This window comes from Salvelinus fontinalis, chromosome 42, assembly GCF_029448725.1.
Source record: "Salvelinus fontinalis isolate EN_2023a chromosome 42, ASM2944872v1, whole genome shotgun sequence".
Taxonomy (NCBI): Eukaryota; Metazoa; Chordata; class Actinopteri; order Salmoniformes; family Salmonidae; genus Salvelinus; species Salvelinus fontinalis.
This window is the reverse complement of record NC_074706.1, coordinates 8,550,978-8,578,879: the sequence shown is the minus strand read 5'-3', so window position 1 is coordinate 8,578,879 and position 27,902 is coordinate 8,550,978. Positions and strand designations below refer to the sequence as shown.

The window sequence follows — 27,902 nt, the reverse complement described above, 5'->3', positions numbered from 1 at the left end:
AAGGGGGGGACCAACTCCATATTAATGCCCCTGATTTTGGAATGAGATGTTTGACGTGCAGGTGTCCACATAAATTTGGTAATGTAGTGTATCTATCTATACAGAACAAAATATAAACGCAACATGTAAAGTATTGATCCCATTTTCATAAGCTGAAATAAAAGATCCCATACATTTTCCATATGCACAAAAAGCTTATTTCGCTAAATTTTGTGCACAGATTTGTTCACATCCATGTTACTGAGCATTTCTAATTTGCCAAGATAATCTATCCACCTGAGAGGTGTGGCATATCAAGAAGCTGATTAAACGGCATGATCATTACACAGGTGCACCTTGTGCTGCTGACAACAAAAGGCCACTCTAAAATGTGCAGTTTTGTCACACAACACAATGACACAGATGTCTCAAGTTTTGATGGAGTGTGCAATTGGCATGCTGACTGCAGGAATGTCCACCAGAGTCATTTTAGAGAATTTGACAGTACGTCTAACCGGCCTCACAACCGCAGACCACGTGTAAACACGCCAGCCCATGATGAAGTGTGCTCTTCACGGATGACTCACAGTTTCAACTGTACTGGGCATTGTGTGGCGTTGTGTGGGCTAGTGGTTTGCTGATGTCAACGTTGTGAACAGTGTCCCATGGTGGGATTATGGTATGGGCAGGCATAAACTATGGACAAAGAACACAAATGCATTTTATTGGTGAAAATTTGAATGCACAGAGATACCGTGAGATCCTGAGGCCCATTTGTTATGCCATTCATCCGCCGCCATCACCTCCATGTTTCAGCATAATAATGCACATCCCCATGTTGCAAGGATCTGTACACAATTCCTGGAAGCTGAAAATGTCCCAGTTCTTCCATGGCCTGCATATTCACCACACATGTTACCCATTGAGCATGTTTGGGATGCTCTGGATTGACGTGTACGACAGCGTGTTCCAGTTCCCACCAATATCCAGCAACTTTGCAGAGCCATTGAAGAGGAGTGGGACAACATTTCACAGGCCACAATCAACAGCCTTGTCAACTTTAATCTGGTCACACCCGATACTGACTGGTTTTCTGATCCACACCCCCCACCCTGTTTTAAAAGGTATCTGTCACCAACAGATGCATATCTGTATTCCCAGTCATGTGAAATCCATAGATTATGACCTAATGATTTTATTTAAATTTACTGATTTCCTTAATATGAACTGTAACTGAGTAAAATCTTGACAATTGTAACATGTAGCGTTTATATTCTTATTCAGTTTATATAGCCATCAATCTATCCATCTGCCACTGGTCAAATACTGTACAAATAAGGCTGGGGAAGGAGGGAGGGGGTCTGTCTGTCCGGTTCTCAGTGTTACGATGGATCTGAGGGTCGGGGGGCTGGAGGTCAGAGGAGCCTTGGGGGGTTGGGGGCGATAATAGGGCTGAGAATTGCCAGGGACCTCACGTTACGATATAGTCACTATACTTAGGTGCTGATACCATATGTATTGCGATTCGATACTGTGATTTTATTGTGATTTGATGTTCCAAACATATTGCTCACTATTATGACTGCGGCAGAGAGACTAGAGAGAGCAGGAGAAAACACGTTGATCAGTTCTGAGGATACGTTTTGGTGCAGGTGCAGCCAGCTATCGTAAAAATAATATTGTGATAGTCAAAACGATACGATATGATATATGGTCACAAATAATATCCCGATATGTAACTGTATAGATCCCCCCCCCCCCCCGTCACTACAAGATAGGGGCAGGAAGAGGTCTTAATGTGGCAGATGATCTGTTAGTGACAGGGTTCAAGGTGTTTTGTCTTTACAGCCAGTCTCAAGTTAGATCAGCTGTACTCCCTGTGTTCTCCTGTAAAAGGCCACTGAATTGCTCTCCCTGGTAAAGGCTAGCTCTCTTAAATATCTCTGAAATACTTGACATTTAGAATAAAAGACTCCAGCGCCTCTCTTATTGAAACTATTGATGTCCTCAACCTTGTTCTTTGTGAAAGAGTCTTTAAGATCCTCCATCTTGTTTCCTCTCCTCTCTCAAAACTCCCTTTATTCTACTTACTGTATTCTCTTGTAAAGGGGCACTCGTTTTTCCTCTGGAAGACATTTATTGACCGGTATGCATGTTCAGGGATCTAGTGTTGACGACTTCTATCTCGTTTCCTCTCCTCTCAGGGCAGAACTTCAACCTGAGACAACTGGGGATCTGCGAGCCGTCCACGCGCCGCGGCCTGGCCTTCTGCTCCGAGATGGGCCTCCCCCACCGCGGCTACTCGGCCGGCGCCGGCTCCGACGTGGACACCGAGAACGAGGGCGTGATGTCACCGGAGCGCGCCATGCGGCTGTGGGGCCGCGGGGTGAAGTCGGGCGGCCGGAACTCGTGCCTGTCCAGCCGGTCCAACTCGGCCCTGACCCTCACCGACACAGAGCACGAAAACAAGTCGGACAGCGATAATGGTGAGTCCGGTCGGTGTGCACACCACACCTTTTTATGTATCTCTCTCTTTTATCTCTCCTTCCTTGGCTCGGGAGCGTGCACGGCTCACCGCGGTGCACACTCCCCGGCACGTCCAGTGACACTGAGGGATCGGTGAAACGCGGTTGTTGGGAAAGAATGTGGAACGAGAGTCGGTGTCGCTCAGCGTTCCTTCCCTCTTGTGACCACTTCACTTGAGAAGATGCAGCTGTGAACTTGACAATGAGAGAATTTGAGGGAACTCCAGAATTAGTGTGAACGGGTACTGTAAGTGTATGTCGGCATGTTCATTGAAGCCCACTGATTGCTGAAGGTGAAGGGTTAACCCCAAGGCGTGGTGACAGACAGAGCAAAGCACGTGTTGCTCCTAGCGACACTTGGATTACGACTCTCAGGGTTTGACTTTGTTCTGGAGACGAAAGTGAAGAGAGAGAGAGAACCCTGTCACCTGTTCTCTGTCCTCTACTCCCCCTCTCCTCTCCTCTTCTCTGCTCCACTCTGCTCCCTCTCTCTCCCCGAGCTGCCAACCTTTTTTTGATTAAGTTTCCCCCGGTGGCCCCTAGAGCGTCATCACAGATAGCTTTGTGACTCTGTCTCTGTCTCTACATATCTCTGTCTCTCTGTCTCTCTGTCTCTCTCTCTCTCGCTCTCTCTCTCTGTCTCTCTCTATCTCGCTGTCTGTCTCTGTCTGTCTCTGTCTCTCTCTGTCTCTCTCTCTCTCTTTCTCTCCCGCATTTACCCCTTTCTCTCACAGCCATTATATCAGCTCCATTTACCCCCCAGTCTCTCTGGTTCACCTAGTCCAATGTTAGGAGTGTATCTCTGGCTGAGTGAGCTCACACAATGGTTGATTAGCAGGCCATGGCGGTTTGAAGTGCACATGTGTGAGGTTTGAACGAGAGGAGGAGCGACACTCTTCTTTCGCTCTCTCGCTCCTCTATCGTTCTCACCCCATCTCTTCTCTCAGAGCGACCATGACTTTTTCGTTTTGTGTTATTTTTCAAAGAGCACTTGTGTGACAGGTGCCGTTTTATGGCACTCTTTGGCGCTCTGAACCTCTGAGTTTTGAAAGATTTTGTTTTCATTGTTTCCGACGCCCACAAATGTTATTTTAGTAACTCATTTTTATGTCTGTTTCTTTAGATTGTATGGAATGGAAATGTGTCAAACTATTGGGAGTAAGAAAACAACAACGTAAGAACAAACCTGCTGACAATGTCAGATTCGTACCTTTAAAGACATTAAATGAAAAATATTTTAATGAACATAATTAACGAAATTTTACCTGCACCTACATGAAACTACATTCATTAGTCTGTCTCGAGACACCCCGGCTTACAGGTGCTGGGCTAACCTTTAAAATGTAGACGTAACAAAGCTGTTGGAGGACTCGAATCCCGATGGATCTAGTGATATACAGTTCTTATGTAGCCACTTCCATTAGGAGTTCCTATCCCTTCATTAACACCTCTTTGGCTTAATTAAGAACAGAAAAAACAACAAATTGCTGAAGTTGTGCGTTTATATATTACATTAGAATGTGAGTTTGCCCCAGAGTATAGACAGGCCCAGCTAGGAGGACATTAGTAGTGGTTGAAATAGATTTGGTCTGAAAATAGTTGATGTTAGGAAAAGGAGTTCAGCTGTTATTGTGTGTGTGTGTGTGTGTGTGTGTGTGTGTGTGTGTGGGTGTGGGTGGGGGGGGGGTGTATATGTGTGTATATGCCTCTCAGACAGGTTCTGAGTGTCATGTTTGCATTGAGGCCTGGCCATTGTTTAGGTCTGGTGTTCAACAGTGTTGCAGTGAATCTGCAGTTGTCTCGTTAAACTAGGACATATGATGTAGGTGTTCCAGTTCCCCAGCTAACAGCTAACCAGTGACAGGTGTGGCCCTGCAAAATGCACAGATTACACAGAGACTGGAAAGAGCTCATGACATTAAACAGAGTGGTATGGATAGAGTGGGTGTGTGAGTGCACTGTGGTGGCACCTGGAATTTTTACTGGCGCAGCGTGTTTGAAGATCCAGCCGAGAACAGGATAAAGGATAAAGATGGTAACTGTTCTCTCTCAGAAGTAGGGGGGCTGTGAAATCCAAGGTTGCTGGGCCACGGACCCCCCTGTCTATTCACTTTAAAGGCATACACACACACTCACACACAGACACACACACACACACAGACACACACACACACAGACACACACACACACAGACACACACACACAGACACACACACAGACACACACACACAGACACACACAGACACACACACACACACACACACACACACACACACACACAGACAGACACACACACACACAGACACACACACACACACACACACACACACACACACACACACACACACACACACACACACACACACACACACACACACACACACACACACACACACACACACACACACACACACACACACACAGACACACTCTCTCCTGTCCCTTCCCCAGCCATATCAAAAGGCTTCCTGTTTACATGTGCTTGGCGTCTCACGTAGCCAGAGCCGTGGAAGAGAGTGTGTCCAAACGATTGACACACTGTTTGGTTTGCTTCTCCACCCCTCCCTCTGTCCTTCACTCCTTCCCAAGGTTAAAGCTTATCAGCACCCAAAGCTTGTGAGGTCATTGAAATACTAAATACGGAGTTACAGCCAGTATCAGAATGGGTTTTCAATAATAAACTGGTCTTAAATACAGTTAACACTAAAAACATTGGATTTGGTTCAAGGCGTTCTCTAAGACCTAAACCTCATCTGGAGTTGTGTATAAAGGGTGTGACCATTGAGAATTTTGGGAAGATGAACTCCTAGGTATAATTTTGGAAGGTCAATAATCATGGTCAAGTCATATTGACAAAGTTGTTGTGAAGATGGGGAGGGGTATGTCTGTTCTAAAAACACGTTCTGCGTTTTTCTGAGACGATGGGGCCACAGCCTACTCTGCCCGACGACAGTCGACAACTTCAAACGTTCCAGGAACTAATTCCATTTAGGATAGTCGAGATAAAGGCAGGATAATGTAATGCGGGTCTGTGACCAACCATGGAGGACGGAGTAGCCTTCATCCCTCCGTCCGTCTGTTTCTGTCACACTCCTCTATTCATTATTGTTCCTCAGGGAAGTTTTCCTCTCTCTTTTGACCTATTCTAACTTTCTGCCTTTTCCCACTTTAACAAAGAACCCATATGGCATCAAGTAAATACACACCAAACCAGGACAAAACAGGATGAAAGTTTCCATGGTGTCCCTACTCCCTCGCCTACGTCTCTGTGTCTTATGACTAGCGTTTCTGTAACCGAGACGAAACCCTGGGAGGACACAGGAGTCACCTGAGCACCGTGCTCTGCTGTGTGGTTCTTTGTCGTGGTAGGGAGACGATGGGAAGAGAAGGAGACAGAAAACAAAGAGCGAGAAAGAGAGACGGAACACAAAAGAGACGTCTCTGGAGTTTGTGTTTCCTGGGGGAACCTGAGATGAGGATGCGCCCCTGCGCCCTTCTTGCCCGCCCCACTCCCCCCGTGCCCACCGGTACCCAGGAGTACCGCGCCTGCCACACGCTAAGAGCCACAGGAGACAGGCGCCGGGTTAGGCTTGAAAGAGAGAGAGAACGTGGACGAGAGAAAGCAGAGATCTGACCGCACACACGTCTTCTGTGGATCACGTCTCTTGTGGATTGGGCTGTAAGTTGTCTGGGGAGAAACCAATCAAACAATCAGCTCACTGGAAAACCTCAGTGGAGTCACCTAACTCCATTATTCTGTCTCGCTGCTGTCTCCCTTCAGCTGGCCTATCTTAAAAACGCAGACGAAAAACAGTTAAGAATTGTGCAGAAGTGTAAGTAGTTTACATTTCAGAGGTTTTTCTCTGTAATAAAAAACTACTTAAAGATGCACAGGAATGTACACACACACACACACACACACACACACACACACACACACACACACACACACACACACACACACACTGCTTAAAATAAGTCCAACGTCATACAATAAACATGGCTCACAGCTCTTTCATCTCGTGTGTGTTTCCCACAACTGTTTAGGAGATCATGGTATGTACATGCATGTGCACACGCACGTACACACACACACCACCCCTCCTCCCTCCCTTTTCCCGCTGGCCATAATCGGGGTCTCTAACCTACGCAGATGAGCGGTTTAAAAATGCTTCTTGTAGAGGTCTGTGGCTTCCCCTTCAACAATATTTTAAAAATATGTGTCAACAGCAATCTAAATCCTGTGAATATCTTAACCGGCTTAGCTCAGCCTGGACCCTCAGTTTCAGCTACTATCAGCTAGTTATCCCCCAGGATCTGTTGCAGCCTGGACCCTCAGTCTCAGCTACTATCAGCTAGTTATCCCCCAGGATCTGTTGCAGCCTGGACCCTCAGTCTCAGCTACTATCAGCTAGTTATCCCCCAGGATCTGTTGCAGCCTGGATCCTCAGTCTCAGCTACTATCAGCTAGTTATCCCCCAGGATCAGTTGCAGCCAGGATCCTCAGTCTCGGCTACTATAAGCTAGTTATCCCCCAGGATCTGTTGCAGCCTGGACCCTCAGTCTCAGCTACTATCAGCTAGTTATCCCCCAGGATCTGTTGCAGCCTGGACACTCAGTCTCAGCTACTATCAGCTAGTTATCCCCCAGGATCTGTAGCAGCCTGGACCCTCAGTATTAGCTAGTTATCCCCCAGGATCAGTTGCAGCCTGGACCCTCAGTCTCAGCTACTATCAGCTAGTTATCTCCCAGGATCTGTTGCAGCCTGGACACTCAGTCTCAGCTACTATCAGCTAGTTATCCCTCAGGATATGTGGCAGACAGAGTAACACAATGAGGGGACACACACACACACAAACACACACACACACACACACACACACACACACACACACACACACACACACACACACACACACACACACACACACACACACACACACACACACACACACACACACTCTCTCTCTCTCTAATGCTCACATTCTTCTGTCCAGTGTATCAGTGTCTTGTTACTTGTCATGTGTTGTGATATTGTGGACCCCAGGAAGAGTAACTGCTTTTGGAAAGCGAATGGGGAAACAAATAAACCAATAAACTGTTGTGTTCTAATGTCCCTACAGGGTGTTTGTAGTGTAAAACTCTCTGCAGGATTCCTGGAGGACTTTTTGTAAGACATTTTGATTTGATTGTTTTTTGATCCTTAATTGTTTTTGAAAATATGTACTTGCTAAAATATCGAGACGGAAATTGCTTTAAATTGTCGCAGAGAGTATGAATTAGAACAATAGTACCTTTGTCATTCCTATAAAACGGTTCCAATCCGTCTACTTGTATCACCAGTTGGAGCCCAGGCCTGTGTTCAGTCTTACTCCAGGTCCCACTGTTCAGAATAGTCTCACAACATGTTATTCAAATGTTTCTTGTTTCTCATAATTCAGGCCCTATGTGTACACATTAATGGAAACAACGCAATCCTCCCCAGTTACTAGTGTCCAAGTCAATCCATTCGCTGCTCTTACCTTGTAGGCTAGACAACTACAGGAATCTTCTCACAGGATTACTTTTGTGATCGTGTGAAAAGAGGGAGCACTGAAGTGTAGCCTGAACGCTCCGGCTGGCAGTATCAGGGGGTTAAAGTGAGCTGGGGAGTACACACACACACACACACACACACACACACACACACACACACACACACACACACACACACACACACACACACACACACACATGCACACACACACTAGTGTTCCCTTAGGGGTAGTGACCCAGGAACTTCCCAGTGTGTCAGCATCAGCATGGGTTTCTCTTTGTTCAGGAGGATGATCTATCTGAGGCCTGACCACTCACCCTGATCACAGACAACAGCAGCCATGTTGACACTGAAACCCCAACACTTCCTGTCCTGTTCAGTGGCTGTGGGGCGCTGGGTGGCAAGGGGGAACGGGGAGACCTGACTGGGGATGGAGACTGTAGGGACGGGGAGACCTGACTGGGGATGGGGACTATGGGGACGGGGAGACCTGACTGGGGATGGGGACTATGGGGACGGGGAGACCTGACTGGGGATGGGGACTGTAGGGACGGGGAGACCTGACTGGGGATGGGGACTATGGGGACGGGGAGACCTGACTGGGGATGGGGACTATGGGGACGGGGAGACCTGACTGGGGATGGGGACTGTAGGGACGGGGAGACCTGACTGGGGATGGGGACTGTGGGGACAGGGAGACCTAACTGGGGATGGGGAGACCTGACTGGGGATGGGGACTGTGGGGACAGGGAGACCTGACTGGGGATGGGGACTGTGGGGACAGGGAGACCTAACAGATGCATAAGAGGCTATCACACAGAGGCATAAGAGGCTATCACACAGAGGCATAAGAGGCTATTACACAGAGGCATAAGAGGCTATTACACAGAGGCATAAGAGGCTATTACACAGAGGCATAAGAGGCTATTACACAGAGGCGTAAAGAGGCTATCACACAGAGACATAAGAGGCTATCACACAGAGACATAAGAGCCTATCACAGATATGCATAAAAGGCTATCACACAGAGGCATAAGAGGCTATCAAACAAAGGTATACGAGGCTATCACACAGAGGCATAAGAGGCTATCACACAGAGGCATAAGAGGCTATCACACAGAGGCATAAGAGGCTATCACACAGAGGCATAAGAGGCTATCACACAGAGGCATAAGAGGCTATCACACAGAGGCATAAGAGGCTATCACACAGAGGCATAAGAGGCTATCACACAGAGGCATAAGAGGCTATCACACAGAGGCATAAGAGGCTATCACACAGAGGCATAAGAGCCTATCACTCAGAGGCATAAGAGGCTATCACACAGAGACATAAGAAGTTATCACACAGAGACATAAGAGATAAGAAGCTATCACACAGAGGCATACTAGGCTATCACACAGATACATAAGAAGCTATCACACAGAGGCATAAGAGGCAATCACACAGAGACATACGACTATCACACAGAGACATACGAAGCTATCACACAGAGGCATATGAGATAAGAAGCTATCACAACAGAGGCAAAATAGGCTATCACACAGAGGCATAAGAGTCTATCACACAGAGGCATAAGAGTCTATCACACAGAGGCATAAGAGTCTATCACACAGAGGCATAAGAGTCTATCACACAGAGGCATAAGAGTCTATCACACAGAGGCATAAGAGTCTATCACACAGAGGCATAAGAGTCTATCACACAGAGACATAAGATGCTATCACACAGAGACATCCATGAACAGGATCTAGATATATACCCCACCCAGTAGAACAGCCCATACCATTTAAATACCAGTCACCAGATGCCAGACACTAGGCCCAGCCCAGCTCTTTCTTCCCTGTGTGTGTGTGTGTGTGTGTGTGTGTGTGTGTGTGTGTGTGTGTGTGTGTGTGTGTGTGTGTGTGTGTGTGTGTGTGTGTGTGTGTGTGTGTGTGTGTGTGTGTGTGTGTGTGTGTGTGTGTGTGTGTGTGTGTGTGTGTGTGTGTACGTGTGTTCGTGTGTGTGTGTACGTGTGTGTGTGTGTGTGTTCGTGTGTGTGTGTGTGTGTGTACGTGTGTGTGTGTGTACGTGTGTGTGTGTGTTTTCGCGTGCGCGTGAGCCGTGTTGTATTTAATAACTGTCATGTCAGAATACGCCCCAAATGGCACCATATTCCCTTTATAGTGCACTTCTTTCGACCACGGCCCATATGGCTCTAGGTGAAAGTAGTGCACTACAAAGGGAATAGGGTACCATTTGCTCAACTCAGTTTATTACACTACACCATGAGTCCATCGTTTGCGTTGCCGACCAATTAATATATTAATCAAATCTCCCCGAGGATGATGGAGAGGGAGAAACAAGACAAACCATTTTCAATATGGTTTTAATCAGTAGCTGGGGAGGCCAAGAGGTCACCCACACACACCAACACACACACACACACACACCAACACACACATACACACACACACACACGCCCTTGCTATCTCCCTTTTGTCTCTGTGTTTTTATTCATTAGTGTGACGACTCAACATCTCTCTCCAGGCTAGACATATCCAGACAGATCTAGGCAGATCCAACACACACACACACACACACACACACACACACACACACACACACACACACACACACACGCACACACTGCTTAAAATAAGTCCAACGCCACACAATAAACATGGCTCACAGCTCTTTAATCTTGTGTGTGTTTCCCACAACTGTCTAGGAGATCATGATATTATCACACACGCACACACACACACATACAGACACACACACACAGACAAGGAACGTCTGCTTAGTTAAAACCCAGAGGCTGAACATGCAGGTAGGCTGTTGCTAAACTAGAATACATGCTATTGGGAGTGTGAAGCTGACCTCCCAGGAAGAGAGCAGTCTGCTGAGCGGTACTGGAAACTGATTCCATGTATGCATATATATATATATATATATATATATATATATATATATATATACATACAGTGGGGCAAAAAAGTATTTAGTCAGCCACCAATTGTGCAAGTTCTCCCACTTAAAAAGATGAGAGAGGCCTGTCATTTTCATCATAGGTACACTTCAACTATGACAGACAAAATGAGGGAAAAAAATCCAGAAAATCACATTGTAGGATTTTTAATGAATTTATTTCCAAATTATGGTGGAAAATAAGTATTTGGTCACCTACAAACAAGAAAGATTTCTGGCTCTCACAGACCTGTAACTTCTTCTTTAAGAGGCTCCTCTGTCCTCCACTCGTTACCTGTATTAATGGCACCTGTTTGAACTTGTTATCAGTATAAAAGACACCTGTCCACAACCTCAAACAGTCACACTCCAAACTCCACTATGGCCAAGACCAAAGAGCTGTCAAAGGACACCAGAAACAAAATTGTAGACCTGCACCAGGCTGGGAATCTGCAATAGGTAAGCAGCTTGGTTTGAAGAAATCAACTGTGGGAGCAATTATTAGGAAATGGAAGACATACAAGACCACTGATAATTTCCCTCGATCTGGGGATCCCTCGATCCACGCAAGACCTCACCCCGAGGGGTCAAAATTATCACAAGAACGGTGAGCAAAAATCCCAGAACCACACGGGGGGACCTAGTGATTGACCTGCAGAGAGCTGGGACCAAAGTAACAAAGCCTACCATCAGTAACACACTACGCCGTCAGGGACTCAAATCCTGCAGTGCCAGACGTGTCCCCCTGCTTAAGCCAGTACATGTCCAGGCCCGTCTGAAGTTTGCTAGAGAGCATTTGAATGATCCAGAAGAAGATTGGGAGAATGTCATATGGTCAGATGAAACCAAAATATAACTTTTTGGTAAAAACTCAACTCGCCATGTTTGGAGGACAAAGAATGCTGAGTTGCATCCAAAGAACACCATACCTCCTGTGAAGCATGGGGGTGGAAACATCATGCTTTGGGGCTGTTTTTCTGCAAAGGGAGCAGGACAACTGATCCGTGTAAAGGAAAGAATGAATGGGGCCATGTATTGTGAGATTTTGAGTGAAAACCTCCTTCCATCAGCAAGGGCATTGAAGATGAAACGTGGCTTGGTCTTTCAGCATGACAATGATCCCAAACACACCGCCCGGGCAACGGAGTGGCTTCGTAAGAAGCATTTCAAGGTCCTGGAGTGGCCTAGCCAGTCTTCAGATCTCAACCCCATAGAAAATCTTTGGAGGGAGTTGAAAGTCCGTGTTGCCCAGCAACAGCCCCAAAACATCACTGCTCTAGAGGAGATCTGCATGGAGGAATGGGCCAAAATACCAGCAACAGTGTGTGAAAACCTTGTGAAGACTTACAGAAAACGTTTGACCTCTGTCATTGCCAACAAAGGGTATATAACAAAGTATTTAGAAACTTTTTTTTCCACCATAATTTGCAAATAAATTCATAAAAACACCTACAATGTGATTTTCTGGATTTTTTCCCCTCATTTTGTCTTTCATAGTTGAAGTGTACCTATGATGAAAATTACAGGCCTCTCTCATCGTTTTAAGTGGGAGAACTTGCACAATTGGTGGCTGACTAAATACTTTTTTGCCCCACTGTATGTATGTATGTATGTATGTATGTATGTATGTATGTATGTATGTATGTATGTATGTATGTGTGCACAGTCATCGGCACAGTGAGGAGAGATACATCTCTAATGTTAGAGGAACGGAGGAGGTGTGTGTGCGCATGCTGTATGTATGCAGGTGTCTGTGTGTGTGTGTGTGTGTGTGTGTGTGTGTGTGTGTGTGTGTGTGTGTGTGTGTGTGTGTGTGTGCTGGTGTTTCCGTTCACAGGACAGGCAAGGTGGTAGAGCCTCTGTCATCCAGGGCTTGAGTTCATCGCCCTGTAAAGAACTGATACGCTGTCACACCTTTATCCACTGTGTCATATGTCAGGAGATTACAGACAGGCGTGGCGGTGAATGGCAGACCCAGGGAGAAGGCCATGTGTCACTGCCAGGGCCTGGACTAGGATGAAAGACTCACTTCTGGTTTTATGGTGAGCCAACGGCAAGCTGTGGCAGTCACAACATGTGTCCCAAATGACAGCCTATTCCATAGGTAGTGCACTTCTTTTGCCCAGAGCGCTGGCCAAAAGTAGTGCTCTATATAGGGAATAGGGTGCTATTTGGGACGTAGTCACGGTTTAGCTAACCCTCTGGTTCTAAAGTTCACAGGCCCTTCCCCAAACAGCGAACTATGCCTCCCTCCGTCCCCCTCCGGCTAGAACTCCACTTCACAACCTTGGCACAGCGAGGCACCCAAAGCGCCAGAGCAGGAAGAATGTGTCGTTTCCCATTCCGCCTTGGCGTCAAACTTAAAATGGCCGCCTCCTCCAGGGCATACTTTAATAGTGTCTAGTAAAACCAGCGGCGGGGTTTTTAGAGGCCGTCGCCGTGCCCATTACCGTGGGGAAGTTTCACAGGCAGGCTCTGTGTGTCTGGCTCTTCTGATGTTATTAGCTGGGCGGTTTGGGACACTAACATAACATACCAGCTTTAAGTGCACTGGCTGTGGGCTAATGGAGGTAGCAGTACGGCGCTAGCAAAGTAGGCACAAAGTAGTGTCCCGCAATTATTCATTAAACCCAATCAGAAAACGTGTGCACTTCCTGAAAGTGTAACCATCAGGATTAGTTGGAATCAGGGATAAATTAGTGGAATCGGCCAATCAGCCCTCCCGATGGCTTTGGGCTCCCGCTGACTGATCCTCGACTGAGCCTTTTTGGCCAAGAACACTAACTTTCCCCTCAAATCCCCCTTTGTCATTAATGAGTGAGGACAAGTATGTGTGTGCGTCCCAAATGGCACCCTATTCCGTACAGGCCCTGGTCAACAGTAGTGCACTGAATAGGGGTGATGGTGGCATTTGGGACGCACACTTATGCGTGGGGAAAGAGTCTGAAGCTGGTTCAGCCTGGGGAGGGTCTGGTCTGAGAGGGAGAGAGAGAGAGAGAGAGAGAGAGAGAGAGAGGGAGGGAGCAGAACGCGCCACACAGTACAGGCCATCTGTGGCCAGTTTAAGAAGCAAGAAATTGGATCGGCGACAAGACACACTGTTTATCTCTCTAAGTCTGGGGCCTCTTAGACTGCTCTTTTCTACTCTGTGAGTGAACAGGCACACATACACACACACACACACACACACACACACACACACACACACACACACACACACACACACACACACACACACCACTACTCTTCGGCACACCACAGCTCTAGCAGAAAATTCTATCATTGTACATCTGTTATTGAACCATTTTTTGGACTGTAACACTTGTGTTTACAACTGGAAAATTTAACCCCTAGTCATTACAAGCTTGAATCCCTAAGAGCTGTTGATTTGGGTTTGATAGGGTAGTTTGTGTTTGTGTGTGTGTGTGTGTGTGTGTGTGTGTGTGTGTGTGTGTGTGTGTGTGTGTGTGTGTGTGTGTGTGTGTGTGTGTGTGTGTGTGTGGTGTGTGTGTGCGGTGTGTGTGTGTGTGTGCGTGCGTGCGTGCGTGCGTGCGTGCGTGCGTGCGTGCGTGCGTGCGTGCAGCGATCATCTGGAGTCATTGGAGGGTTTCAGGGCTCCAATCAGTCTGAATTAGCCGATCAATCCACCAGCCAGGCCCCTCCAATCTACCCCAGAGTGGGGAGGTTGTGTTCACTGCCAGGCCTCTTTATTGTGTGTATGCATTAATCAGGCCCTATTCACAGACTGGAGGAGGTCCTCCAGTACACAGTACACACACACTAACACATACACACACACACACTAACACATATATACACACTAACACACACACTAACACATACACACACACACTAACACATACACACACACACTAACACACACACACACTAACACATACACACACACACACTAACACATATATACACACTAACACACACACTAACACATACACACACTAACACACACACACACACTAACACATACACACACACACATACATGTGCATCACACATACACATACATGCATGTGCACGCGCACGTACCTACGTAAACACACACACACACACACACACACACACACACACACACACACACACACATACACACACTGAGACTTCCATGAGAGACAGCTCTCAATTCATTATGTTGTTCATGACTTGCTTTGATTGCCTTCATACCTATCCTGCTCATCACTATCAAGTTCATTATACATCTTTATTAATCTAAAAACGTCCGTCGTCCTCTGTCCCCTAGCAGATCGTTGTCCCACCAGGGACCAGGCCAGTGTTACACACCCTGTGTGTGTCTGAAATCACACCCTATTCCCTATGTAGTGAACTACTTTTGACCAGGGCCCATTGGAAAAAAGTAGGGCACTATGTATGAATAAGGTGCCATTTTGGACACAACCCCTATTTAATTACAATGCTTAGCCTGCTAGAATGTAATTACCCAGATGCGGAATCATATCGCTGACTACAGCCTATCTACAGTAAATGTAACATAGTTCTTCTTCTCCTAAGTGTTAATATCAATTGAATTTCATCGGTCAGCTGGGATATTAATGTTAGTGATGGGTTACAGAGATCAGCTCTTTTCAATGAGGCTGAGGAAAGGTGTGTGGGGAGCCACACACAGGTATGCACGCGCGGACACACACACACGGGCACACACGCGTCTGAACAGCTCTATAATGCCGGCCATCAAAACGAGAGAAAAAAAAGACCTGTCAGATATTGTATAACGGGATAATGGGGCGATAACGCCTCACGCCAAATGATCCTGTAATCCCATCAGTGGTATTGATCAGGCCGTTTGATATCCGGATGTCGTTAATGAATGTTTGACATAAAAACTGATCTAAAAACCCAGACGTCAAGCCTTTCATCACCTTAGACCAGACTCCGACCCAGATTTATATCAAAAGCATTACCGTCATTATCCACACTCTGGCTAATGCATTTAAAGTACTGCATCAAAGTGTGAAACAAACCCTCCTTTCTCATCTTCACTCCCGCTAAGGAATACAGTATGGAAGTGACAACTTAAATGGCAAATAGATTGAAAACTCATTTTAAACAACGTTTCACGGGCTTGTCAATTAATGTAATTATGAAGCCCTTTTTACACCAGCAGTTGTCACTCTGTCTCAAAGAGTGCTCCCTATGGTGAGGTAGAATGGAAGTGTCTGGCTTCATAAATACATTAATCAGACCACAGAACCCCTCACACACAGACCCCTCTCCTCTCCTTCTCCCGTTGAGAGACTCATTTGTTTATTAGTTTAAATAATGGCTGTGAGAGAGGAGTGAGTCCCTCCTGCCTCACCTCTGACCCCTCCTGTCTATCCCGTAGGCATAGGGGGGTATAGTAGGGTGAAGGGGAGGTGGGGGAGTGAAGTGTGACATAGGGGGGATGGGGTTGTAAGGGGTGAAGTCACCCTTAGGGGCCTCTGACTATAACGCGTCCCAGAGCTCCGTGTTGTCTCAACTCAGCGAACTCTATTATATGAGGGATATAAGAGGAAGTGTTCCTCCCCCAGAAAAAGAGGGTGGTAGAAAGAGACAGAAGAGGGGAGTGATGAGTGTCTGTTGAGGAACAGAGAAAGAGAGTAAGAGAGAAATAGAGGTGGGGGTGGTAGCAGAGGGCAGAAGCTGCTTTTTAAAGAGCGGGTTGATTCCGTTCTGCCTGGGTGAGCTGGAGGTCACTGCTGGTGAGCATCAAGGACACTCCCTCCTGTCCTCCTTCTCCCCACCCCTCCTCTTTTAGCTTCTGTCTCTCTTCCCCCTCTTCTCCCTTTCCCTCCACCACTCACTGATTGAATCGGTCTGTCTGTCTCCCCCTCTTGAGTAAGGGTTCAGTCTCAGGTTCATGTATCTAAACCCACACTAGCATACCATTTTTAAAAAGCAATACATTGGCCACTCAATAGTCATATGCTAGTATGGCAGTTTTAATCAAGCCTCAGTCCCCCCATCTACACCTTTAGACAGTCACTGTGTTAGTCCACCCCCGTGTGGCGCTGGTGGCTCAGAGCGGAGGTGACTGGGACTCTACTCTGACGAATAACTCGCACAGAAAAATGCTCCATTCCACTCCTCCTCTCCTGCCCCAGAGGCTTGTGGGAAATGTGGAGTCAGCTGTTCTGACGAGGAGCTCTCGGGTGACATGTGACAGGACAGGCCATCACGGGACCAGACATGGATGCTTGGGGAGGGAAAAGAGAGATGGAGAGAAGGAAAGAGGGTTAGGGAGAGACAGAGAGGGAGAGGAGGGAGGAGAGAGTGAGGAGGATCGAGGAAAGAAAGAGAGAGTCCGGAGGAGAGACGGAAGGAAACGAGACGAGAGAGCGAATGGATGGAGAGAGAACAGAAAAGGGGAAGTCAGTGGGGGAGAGAGAGATAGACAGATGGATGGATGAATACAGAGAAGGGTGGACAGAAGTGAAGAGAAGAGAGAGGAGAACAGAGCAGTGGTAGTCAGGGGTGATAGAGGCAAAGAGAGAGGAGGTAGGAAATAGGAAGGGAGTAATGGTCTAAACTCACCAAAGGTGTGTGGGATGTATTCTAGAATGCATTGTTTTGAATTATAAGGATCCAACCGAACCCGGGCGGTCGGCTTGTCCGCTTTGTCGCTTCGCTCAATAAGAACGTGTCTTTATTTTTTGCATTTTATCGCTGGCGCTGTATTCACACAAAACATTACAAATGTAATTCATCCCTTTTTTTCGAGCTCATTTGAAGAGGTAGCTAAGGGTTGAGGCTTTACCATACATCCTAAATTAGACCATCCACTTATGGAAACACAACATCGCGATCAGCAAGGATGATTTGAGATATGGACTATCCTGCCAGCATACAGTCACTGCTCTGGCCGTCCCGTCCTTCCACCCGCCTCCCTCTGCTTGCTCCGGCCGCCCGCTTCTGGTGAGTTTTCCGCTTTATCGAGACAGAGAGAGGTAGAGAGAGAGAGAGAGATGGAGCGAGGGAGTGTGTGCAGGCCGGGAAGAGCGGGGGTGAGACTCTAAAGTCATGTATTAATCATTACTCCTTCCTGTGGGCTCTACTGTCAGAGGGTTGAGGGAGAGCAATGCCAGACCCAGAGCCACCAACATGATGCAGTATGTGCCTGTGGTCCTGTTAGAAACCGCTATCAGTCCATATCCATCCCTGCCTCCTTTTCTCCATTTGCACACTCACTCCATCCGTCAGTAAGTGTAACTGGAACATGTTGCAGGGCCAGAGGGAATGACCGTTATACCTGGATCCATTAACCTCCTAGTACTGTGTGTGTGTGCGTGTGCGTGTGCGTGTGCGTGCGCTGAAGTAGTGAATATCCAGAGCAACACCATAGTATTCCCAGAATCGTAAGTCTGTAGACACAAAGCTTGTAGTTAATGGGTGTTGAAGGCTGAGTCATTGTGTGAGAACCGTCTCACTTCTTCTCTTAGAAAGATATCAATAAAACGTGGAGAAAACACACACAAGACGCCATGAAACATTAGATCTCACAGCGGTTTTCCAGGCAGAATTTATGTAAATGAACAGAGTTATCAAGGTTATGGGGAATAGAAAGACTATAATGATTATCTATAGACTACACTGGCACCACTGATCTCTATGGTGGTGGGTTTTCATCCATAGATTAGTTTCAGGAAATTCAACTCGCACTGGGAGTGGCACCACTGCTGTAATAGGTATGTCTCCAGATAACACTGGCACCAATGTTGGTCCCCCCTTTGCTGCTATTACAGCCTCCACTCTTCTGGGAAGGCTTTCCACTAGATGTTGGAACATTGCTGCGGGGACTTGCTTCCTCCATTCAGCTACAAGAGCATTAGTAAGGTCGGGCACTGATGTTGGGCGATTAGGCCTGGCTCGCAGTCGGCGTTCCAATTCATCCCAGAAGTGTTCGATGGGGTTGAGGTCAGGGCTCTGTGCAGGGCAGTCAAGTTCTTCCATACCGATCTCGACAAACCATTTCTGTATGGACCTCGGGTTGTGCACGGGGGCATTGTCATGCTGTAACAGGAAAGGACCTTCCCCAAACTGTTGCCACAAATCTGGAAGCACAGAATCATCTAGAATGTCATTGTATGCTGTAACGTTAACATTTCCCTTCACTGGAACGAAGGGACTTAGCCCGAACCCTGAAAAACAGCCCCTCCTCTGCCAAACTTTACAGTTGGCACTATACATTTGGGCCAGTAGCGTTCTCCTGGCATCCGCCAAACCCAGATTCGTCCGTCGGACTGCCAGATGGTGAAGTGTGATTCATCACTTGAGAGAACGCGTTTCCACTGCTCCAGAGTCCAATGGCGGCAAGCTTTACACCACTCCAGCCAACGCTTGGCATTGCGCATGGTGATCTTAGGCTTGTGTGCGGCTGCTCGGCCATGGAAACCCATTTCCTGAAGCTCCCGACGAACAGTTATTCTGCTGACGTTGCTTCCAGAGGCAGTTTGGAACTCTGTAGTGAGTGTTGCAACTGAGGATAGACGATATTTACGTGCTACGAGCTTCAGCCCTCGACGGTCCCGTTCTGTGAGCTTGTGTGGCCTACCACTTCGCGGCTGAGCTGTTGTTGCTCCTAGACGTTTCCACTTCACAATAACAGCACTTAGTTTACCGGCAAACTGACTTGTTAGAAAGGTGGCATCCTTTGACTGTGCCACGTTGAAAGTCACTGAGCTCTTCAGTGAGGCCATTCTACTGCCAATGTTTGTCTATGGAGATTGCATGGCTGTGTGCTCGATTTTATACACCTGTCAGCAACAAGTGTGACTGAAATAGCAGAATCCACAAATTTGAAGGGGTTTCCACATACTGTTGTAAATATAGTGTATGTTCAGGAGTACAAATGTGCTTCACAAGTCACATAATGTAACGGTCCTGACCTGTTTTATGTTGTTTTTTGTATGTGTTTAGGTCAGGGCATGTGTTTTGGGTGGGCAGTCTATGTTATCTGTTTCTATGTTGGTTTTGGTTGCCTGGTATGGCTCTTAATTAGAGGCAGGTGTTTTGCGTTCTCCTCTAATTAAGAGTCATATTTAGGTAGGGTGTTCTCACTGTTTGTTTGTGGGTGATTGTCTTCCGTATCTGTGTTATGTCTTGCACCATACGGGACTGTTCGGTTGTTCGTGTCATTTCGATGTAGTCTGTTCCTGTCCGTAAGTGTTACGTTTAGTTATGTAAGTTTATGTTCAGGTTTCGTCTACAGTGATCCCTCGCCACTTCGCGGTTCACTTATCGCGGATTCGCTATTTCGCGGATTTTCAGAATGCATTTTTTTTTTTTTTGGTGCATTGTGCTCTGCATTCTGATTCGCTAAAAACTCACTCCCGCTTCTTGTATCAAAACATGCTACGAATTGTGCTATCATTTTGTCGTCTCGTGCAGTTATGTGTACGTACATAAAACAGCTTGGCAAATTTACATTAAGTTGGCCAAATTATCTTGTAATTTCGAACATCTCCTAAACCCATAATGTCGACGAAACGCTCTGAAGAGCAGTGAAACGGCCTACACGTGAGTCACTGTATTTGTATACATGTAATAGTTGCTAATTGTAAAAAAAAAAAAAAGTTTTCTATTTCGCGGATTTCACTTATCGCGGGTCATTTTCGGAACGTAACCCCCGCGATAAACGAGGGATTACTGTACTTCGTTTTCTTGTTTTGTATTTTTGAAAGTGTTTTGTTTTTTCGTGTTGCCATCATCGTTTTTCAAATAAATATATGGCTTATTTCCCTACTGCTGCATTTTGGTCTGATGATCCTTCTCTCCTCTCCTCGTCCGAGGATGAGGAGAGCGACAGCCGTTACACATAAGTTGCAAGGACTCACTCTGTGTGCAATAATAGTGTTTCACATGGTTTTAAATGACCACCTCATTTCTGTACCCCATACACAGAATTATCTGTAAGGTCCCTCAGTCGAGCAGTGAATTTCAAACACAGATTCAACCACAAAGACAGGGAGGTTTTCAAATGCCTCGAAAAGAAGGGGACCTATTGGTCAAATTAAAAAGCAAACATTGAATATCCCTTTGTGCATGGTGAACTTATTAATAACACTTTGGATTGTGTATCAATACACCCAGTCACTACAAAGATACAGGAATCCTACCTAATTCAGTTGCCGGAGAGGAAGGAAACCGGTCAGGTATGCCAATGGTGAACTTCTTAACAATTACAGTGTTTAATGGCTGTGATAGGAGAAAACTGAGGATGGATGAACAACATTGTAGTTACTCCACAATGCTAACCTAATTGACAGAGGGGAAAGAAGGAAACCTCTACAGAATAAAAATATTTCAAAACATGCATCCTGTTTGCAACAAGGCACTTAAAGTAATACTGCAAAATATGTGGCAAAGCAATTAACTTTTTGTCCTAAATAGTGACAAGAAAGTGTTATGTTTGGGGCAAATCCAATACAACACATTACTGAGTGCCGCTCACCATATTTTCAAGCATAGTGGTGGCTACATCATGTTATGAGTATACTTGTAATTGTTAAGGACTGGGGAGTTTTTCAAGATAAAAATGAAACAGAAAAGAGCTAAGCACAGGCCAAATCCTAGAGGAAAATCTGGTTCTGTCTGCTTTCCACCAGACACTGGGAGATGAATTTACCTTTCAGCAGGACAATAACCCATGCCAAGAAGACAGTGAATGTTCCTGAGTGGCCGAGTTACAGTTTTGACTTAAATCTGCTTAAATCTATGGCAAGACCTGAAAATGGTTGTCTAGCAATGTTCAACAACCAATTTGACAGAGCTTGAAATATTTAGAAAATAATAATGTTGAATAATCCAGGTGTGCAAAGCTCTTAGAGACTTACCCAGAAAGACTCACAGCTGTAATCGACGCCAAAGGTGCTCTTTTACAAAGTATTAACTCAGGGGTGGGAATACTTACGTCAATTATATATTTCTGTATTTCATTTTCAAAACATTTGAAAACAATTCTAAAAACATGTTTTCCCTTTATCATTACAGGGTATTGTGTGTAGATGGGTGAGAAACAAATATATTTAATGCATGTTTCATTCAGGGTGTAACACAACAAAACGTGTAATAAGTCTAGGGGTATGAATACTTTCTGAAGGCACTGGCCCTGGAGATGTGGTTAGTTTGGTTCCTACCCGTTTCTGAGAAGTGGAGAGAAATCTCTCATGACAGGCAGAGAACTAGGAACTGTGTGGGTCTCCAGGTTGCAGCAAGGCAGCACTCTATTCAACACTATTCAACAATGTACTCTAAAACACACACACACACACGTTGCATAGGCATGCAGGCAGGCAGGCAGACATGCACGCGCGCACACAGACACACACACACTTTCACTTGCACCTTGAGGGCTTACATCACCACTTAAGTTCGATTTAATATTTCAAGGAATTCTGACACTCAGTTTTAATAAACCTACGGAGAGCACTATCATATTAAAAGGATAGTTCACCCGCATTACAAAATGACATATTGGTTTCCTTACCCTCTAAGCATTCTAAGGACAAGGTGTAGCAGCAATCTATCCTTACCCTCTAAGCATTCTAAGGACAAGGTGTAGCAGCAATCTATCCTTACCCAATAAGCATTCTAAGGACAAGGTGTAGCAGCAATCCATCCTTACCCAATAAGCATTCTAAGGACAAGGTGTAGCAGCAATCCATGCTTACCCAATAAGCATTCTAAGGACAAGGTGTAGCAGCAATCTATCCTTACCCAATAAGCATTCTAAGGACAAGGTGTAGCAGCAATCCATGCTTACCCAATAAGCATTCTAAGGACAAGGTGTAGCAGCAATCCATCCTTACCCAATAAGCATTCTAAGGACAAGGTGTAGCAGGAATCCATGCTTACCCAATAAGCATTCTAAGGACAAGGTGTAGCAGCAATCTATCCTTACCCAATAAGCATTCTAAGGACAAGGTGTAGCAGCAATCCATGCTTACCCAATAAGCATTCTAAGGACAAGGTGTAGCAGCAATCCATCCTTACCCAATAAGCATTCTAAGGACAAGGTGTAGCAGCAATCCATGCTTACCCAATAAGCATTCTAAGGACAAGGTATAGCAGCAATCCATCCTTACCCAATAAGCATTCTAAGGACAAGGTGTAGCAGCAATCCATGCTTTGCATTTAGTATTCATGGTACAAATCCCTTTCAAGTCATGGTACCAATATTAGCTTTTTTTTCCGTGCATGATGTCCAAATCATCCGAAAATATCTAACATTGATTGTGAAGCTTAACAAAGTCACTAATAGATGATCTGAGCATGATGCGTGAAAATTACTAATATCTGTCTCGTAAGTTGAACGTAATTTGTGCCACAAATGCTAAAAGGTTAGCATGTGGAAACAATGCCAGGGAAACTAAACCAAAGCAACGATTGCTGTCATACCTCGTCCATAGAATGCTTACAGAGTAATGAAACCAATGTACCATTTTGTAATGTGGGCGAACTGTCCCTTTAAGTAGAGGTCATTGGAATCACATGTATGCACATAAGAGTGTTCTTAAATAGGAATATAAAGTGGCTTCAACCTTATTTTCATAGCACTCAATAACGCTGAATAAGGTTGAGTTGAGTCACGATCTTAGACACTGGCCATGTGGGTGTGTGAATTTTTCTTTATTTTTACAATTTTCTACATTGTAGGATAATAGTGAAGACATCAAAACTATGACATAACACATGGATTCATGTAGTAGCCCAAAAAGTGTTTAAAAAAATCTAAATATATTTTATATTTGAGATTCTTCAAAGTAGCCACCCTTTGCCTTGATGCCAGTTTTGCACATGAGGTAGTCACCTGGAATGCATTTCAATTAACAGGTGTGCCTTGTTAAAAGTTAAGTTGTGGAATTTCTTTCCTTAATGCGTTTGAGCCAATCAGTTGTGTTGTGATAAGGTAGGGGTGGTATACAGAAGATGGTCCTATTTGGTAAAAGACCAAGTCCATAATATGGCAAGAACAGCTGAAATAAGCAAAGAGAAAGGACAGTCCATCATTACTTTAAGACATGAAGGTCAGTCAATCCGGAAAATGTCAAGTACTTTGAATGTTTCTTCAAGTGCAGTTGCAAAAACTCTATGATGAAACTGGTAACAGACACATCTCAACATCAAGTGTCCAGAGGAGACTGCATGAATCAGGCATTCATGGTTGATTGCTGCAAAGAAACCACTACTAATAAGACACCAATAAGAAGAAGAGACTTGCTTGGGCAAAGAAACACGAGCAATGGACATTAAACTTGTGGAAATCTGTCCTTTGGTATGATGAGTCCAAATTTGAGATTTTTGGCTCCACATGTGTGGTTCTCATTGTGAAGCATGGAGGAGGAGGTGTGATGGTGTGGGGGTGCTTTGCTGGTGACACTGTCTGTGATTTATTAGAATTCAAGGCACACTTAACCAGCATGGCTACCACAGAATTCTGCAGCAATACGCCATCCCATCTGGTTTGCGCTTAGTGGGACTATCATTTGTTTTTCAACAGGACAATGGCCCAAAACACACCTCCAGGCTGTGTAAGGGCTATTTAACCAAGAAGGAGAGGGATGGAGTGACACATCAGATGACCTGGCCTCCAAAATCACCCAACCTCAACCAAATTGAGAGGGTTTGGGATGAGTTGGACTGCAGAGTCAAGGAAAAGCAGCCAAAAAGTGCTCAGCATATGTGGGAACTCCTTCAAGACTGTTAGAAAAGCATTCCAGGTGAAGCTGGTTGAGAGAATGCCAAGAGTGTGCAAAGCTGTCATCAAGGCAAAGGGTGGCTACTTTTGAAGAATCTAAAATCTAAAATATATTTTGATTTGTCTAACATTTTTGTGGTTACTACATGATTCCAGATGTGTTATTTCATAGTGTTGATGTCTTCCCTATTATTCTACAATGTAGAAAATGGTAAAAAAAATTAAGAAAAACCCTGGAATGAGGTGCGTTCAAACTTTTGACTGGTACTATATATGTGTGTGTGTGTGTGTGTGTGTGTGTGTGTGTGTGTGTGTGTGTGTGTGTGTGTGTGTGTGTGTGTGTGTGTGTGTGTGTGTGGGTGTGGGTGTGGGTGTGGGTGTGTGTGTGTGTGTGTGTGTGTGTGTGTGTGTGTGTGTGTGTGTGTGTGTGTGTGTGGGTGTGGGTGTGGGTGTGGGTGTGGGTGTGGGTGTGGGTGTGTGTGTGTGTGCGCTGAAGTAGTGAATATCCAGAGTAACACCATAGTATTCCCAGAATTGTAAGTCTGGAGACACAAAGCTTGTAGTTAATGGGTGTTGAAAGCTGAGGGTGTGTGGGAGAGAGCTGTACCACAGTAGACATACTATACAGTATGATTCCCAGCCGGTGTGTTCTGGGGTCACCACCATAACCTGTTTAGGTGTGGCTTTTAGCAGGTCTGGGATCAGGGGTCCACTCATCCCATTACTCTACTGAACCAGTTAGGGGCGTCCATTGGAGGATTAGTTACTGCATGGCCACAGGGTCACTCTGAAGGCAACACACACATACATGCACGCAGTCACACACACACACACACACACACACACACGGATGCATGCACACACACAAACACTCTCACACACACACACACACACACACACACACACACACACACACACACACACACACACACACACACACACACACACACACACACACACACACACACACACCACAGGGAGGGTTGAAGTGGAACTTTTCTTAAGGGCCTAATCTGACAGATGCTCCTCTTTAAACAGGCTGAGACATCATCACATCAACCCTGAGTAAGCACTTTTTAATGGGCCCTGAAATCCCCACACCACCAGGGACCAGTTCAGTCACTGGACGTTTTGAGGGAAGCTGCTGTAACACAAAACACGTTTCTTCTTTCTCTCTGTGAGTTTGTCAAGAGGCTCAAACAGACGTTGATATTTCCCACTAGAATCTTGTCCCGGCAACACTTGGGTTTCTTGGCAGCGACGCCCAATGTCATATGGCGCCATCTGAATGTGTGATTATTCCAGGCTTCGATAACGAAGGACTGTTTAGCGCCTGATGCTAATAGGTTATGAGGAAGAGGCCTGGGCCAAGCGCCTGTACTAACAGAAAAACATGTCGGCGAGCTATTCTGCAATCTGTGTCTCTGCTCTGCCATGATGCCAGGTCACGAATCAGAATTGAACATTTCTAATCTCCGCTGTCAATAAAAGGAGGGATCTAAAATATCCCCTCCAACCATTGGCAGTTTGTACCGTTCAGTCATTGTCATATTTTATATTGGTATCAATAAAAAAATATTACCACCGAAAAAATGGGGATCCATGAACCAAAACGACAACTTGAGGGGATAAGTACATTTTTCATTGATGAGCATCAGTGTGTTTACGTGTATTAGAAATGTCAATAATAGCCCACGGCAGCCAATCCCCAACATGAAAGTGTGGAATTATGCAAATGCTGATATTTTCAGTGAGCTAGTTAATTTGCTGAAGAAAATGGAGAATTTTATAGGGAGGAAGAGACTCCGATGAAGTTTTGAAAGAGAGGGAAAGCGAGAATTTTAAGGGGGTGTTAAGTTAACCACCCTGTTGTAATGATCAGGATTACCACCCGCTGAGGTTTTTGAGGGCATCGTGATGACTGAAATGCGACCTTATGAAGAGGTGATTATTAGCGTTGGTAGCTTAAGCGGCTCATTCCTGCTTCTTCATATTTGATCTGGGGAAGAGGGGACGGAGGACAGAAAAGTACTGCAGACTCAGGGGATTAGTGTAAACGGGTGGAATCAGAAGATCCAGGAGGAACAGTCCGGAAGCCCGGAAGCCCAACGCAAGCAATACAACACGACAGCCTAGAGTGACCTACTGCTGGATGACAGCTTTGCTGTTCTCTGGTCTGGACTGGTTCACTAACACAGGGGACTGGAATAGGAAGTGTTACTGTTGTCCCCTGTGTTAAGACACACGCGTGAATGCACATTTACAAAAACATCTCTCTCCAGGGTGGTGGTGTGTGGGTAGAACACTCCATCTCTCTCCAGGGTGGTGGTGTGTGGGTAGAACACTCCATCTCTCTCCAGGGGGGTGTGTGTGTGGGTAGAACACTCCATCTCTCTCCAGGGTGGTGTGTGTGTGGGTAGAACACTCCATCTCTCTCCAGGGTGGTGTGTGTGTGGGTAGAACACTCCATCTCTCTCCAGGGTGGTGTGTGTGTGGGTAGAACACTCCATCTCTCTCCAGGGTGGTGGTGTGTGTGTGGGTAGAACACTCCATCTCTCTCCAGGGTGGTGTGTGTGTGGGTAGAACACTCCATCTCTCTCCAGGGTGGTGGTGTGTGGGTAGAACACTCCATCTCTCTCCAGGGTGGTGTGTGTGTGGGTAGAACACTCCATCTCTCTCCAGGGTGGTGGTGTGTGTGGGTAGAACACGCCATCTCTCTCCAGGGTGGTGGTGTGTGTGGGTAGAACACGCCATCTCTCTCCAGGGTGGTGTGTGTGTGGGTAGAACACTCCATCTCTCTCTAGGGTGGTGGTGTGTGTGGGTAGAACACTCCATCTCTCTCCAGGGTGGTGTGTGTGTGGGTAGAACACTCCATCTCTCTCCAGGGTGGTGGTGTGTGGGTAGAACACTCCATCTCTCTCCAGGGTGGTGGTGTGTGTGGGTAGAACACTCCATCTCTCTCCAGGGTGGTGTGTGTGTGGGTAGAACACTCCATCTCTCTCTAGGGTGGTGGTGTGTGTGGGTAGAACACTCCATCTCTCTCCAGGGTGGTGTGTGTGTGGGTAGAACACTCCATCTCTCTCCAGGGTGGTGGTGTGTGGGTAGAACACTCCATCTCTCTCCAGGGTGGTGGTGTGTGTGGGTAGAACACTCCATCTCTCTCCAGGGTGGTGGTGTGTGTGGGTAGAACACTCCATCTCTC

General features: G+C 46.0%; 1 protein-coding gene across 4 annotated transcripts in view; it reads left to right on the top strand.

The window, feature by feature from the left end:
• LOC129841361 (teneurin-3-like) overlaps positions 1-27,902 on the top strand; it is a 527,857-nt gene that overhangs the window by 402,598 nt on the left and 97,357 nt on the right. For all 4 annotated transcript variants that reach the window (XM_055909600.1, XM_055909602.1, XM_055909599.1 and 1 more), the window contains one exon: positions 2,184-2,465. In XM_055909600.1, the coding sequence (XP_055765575.1) occupies positions 2,184-2,465 (282 nt within the window). The remainder of the gene's footprint in view (positions 1-2,183; positions 2,466-27,902) is intronic.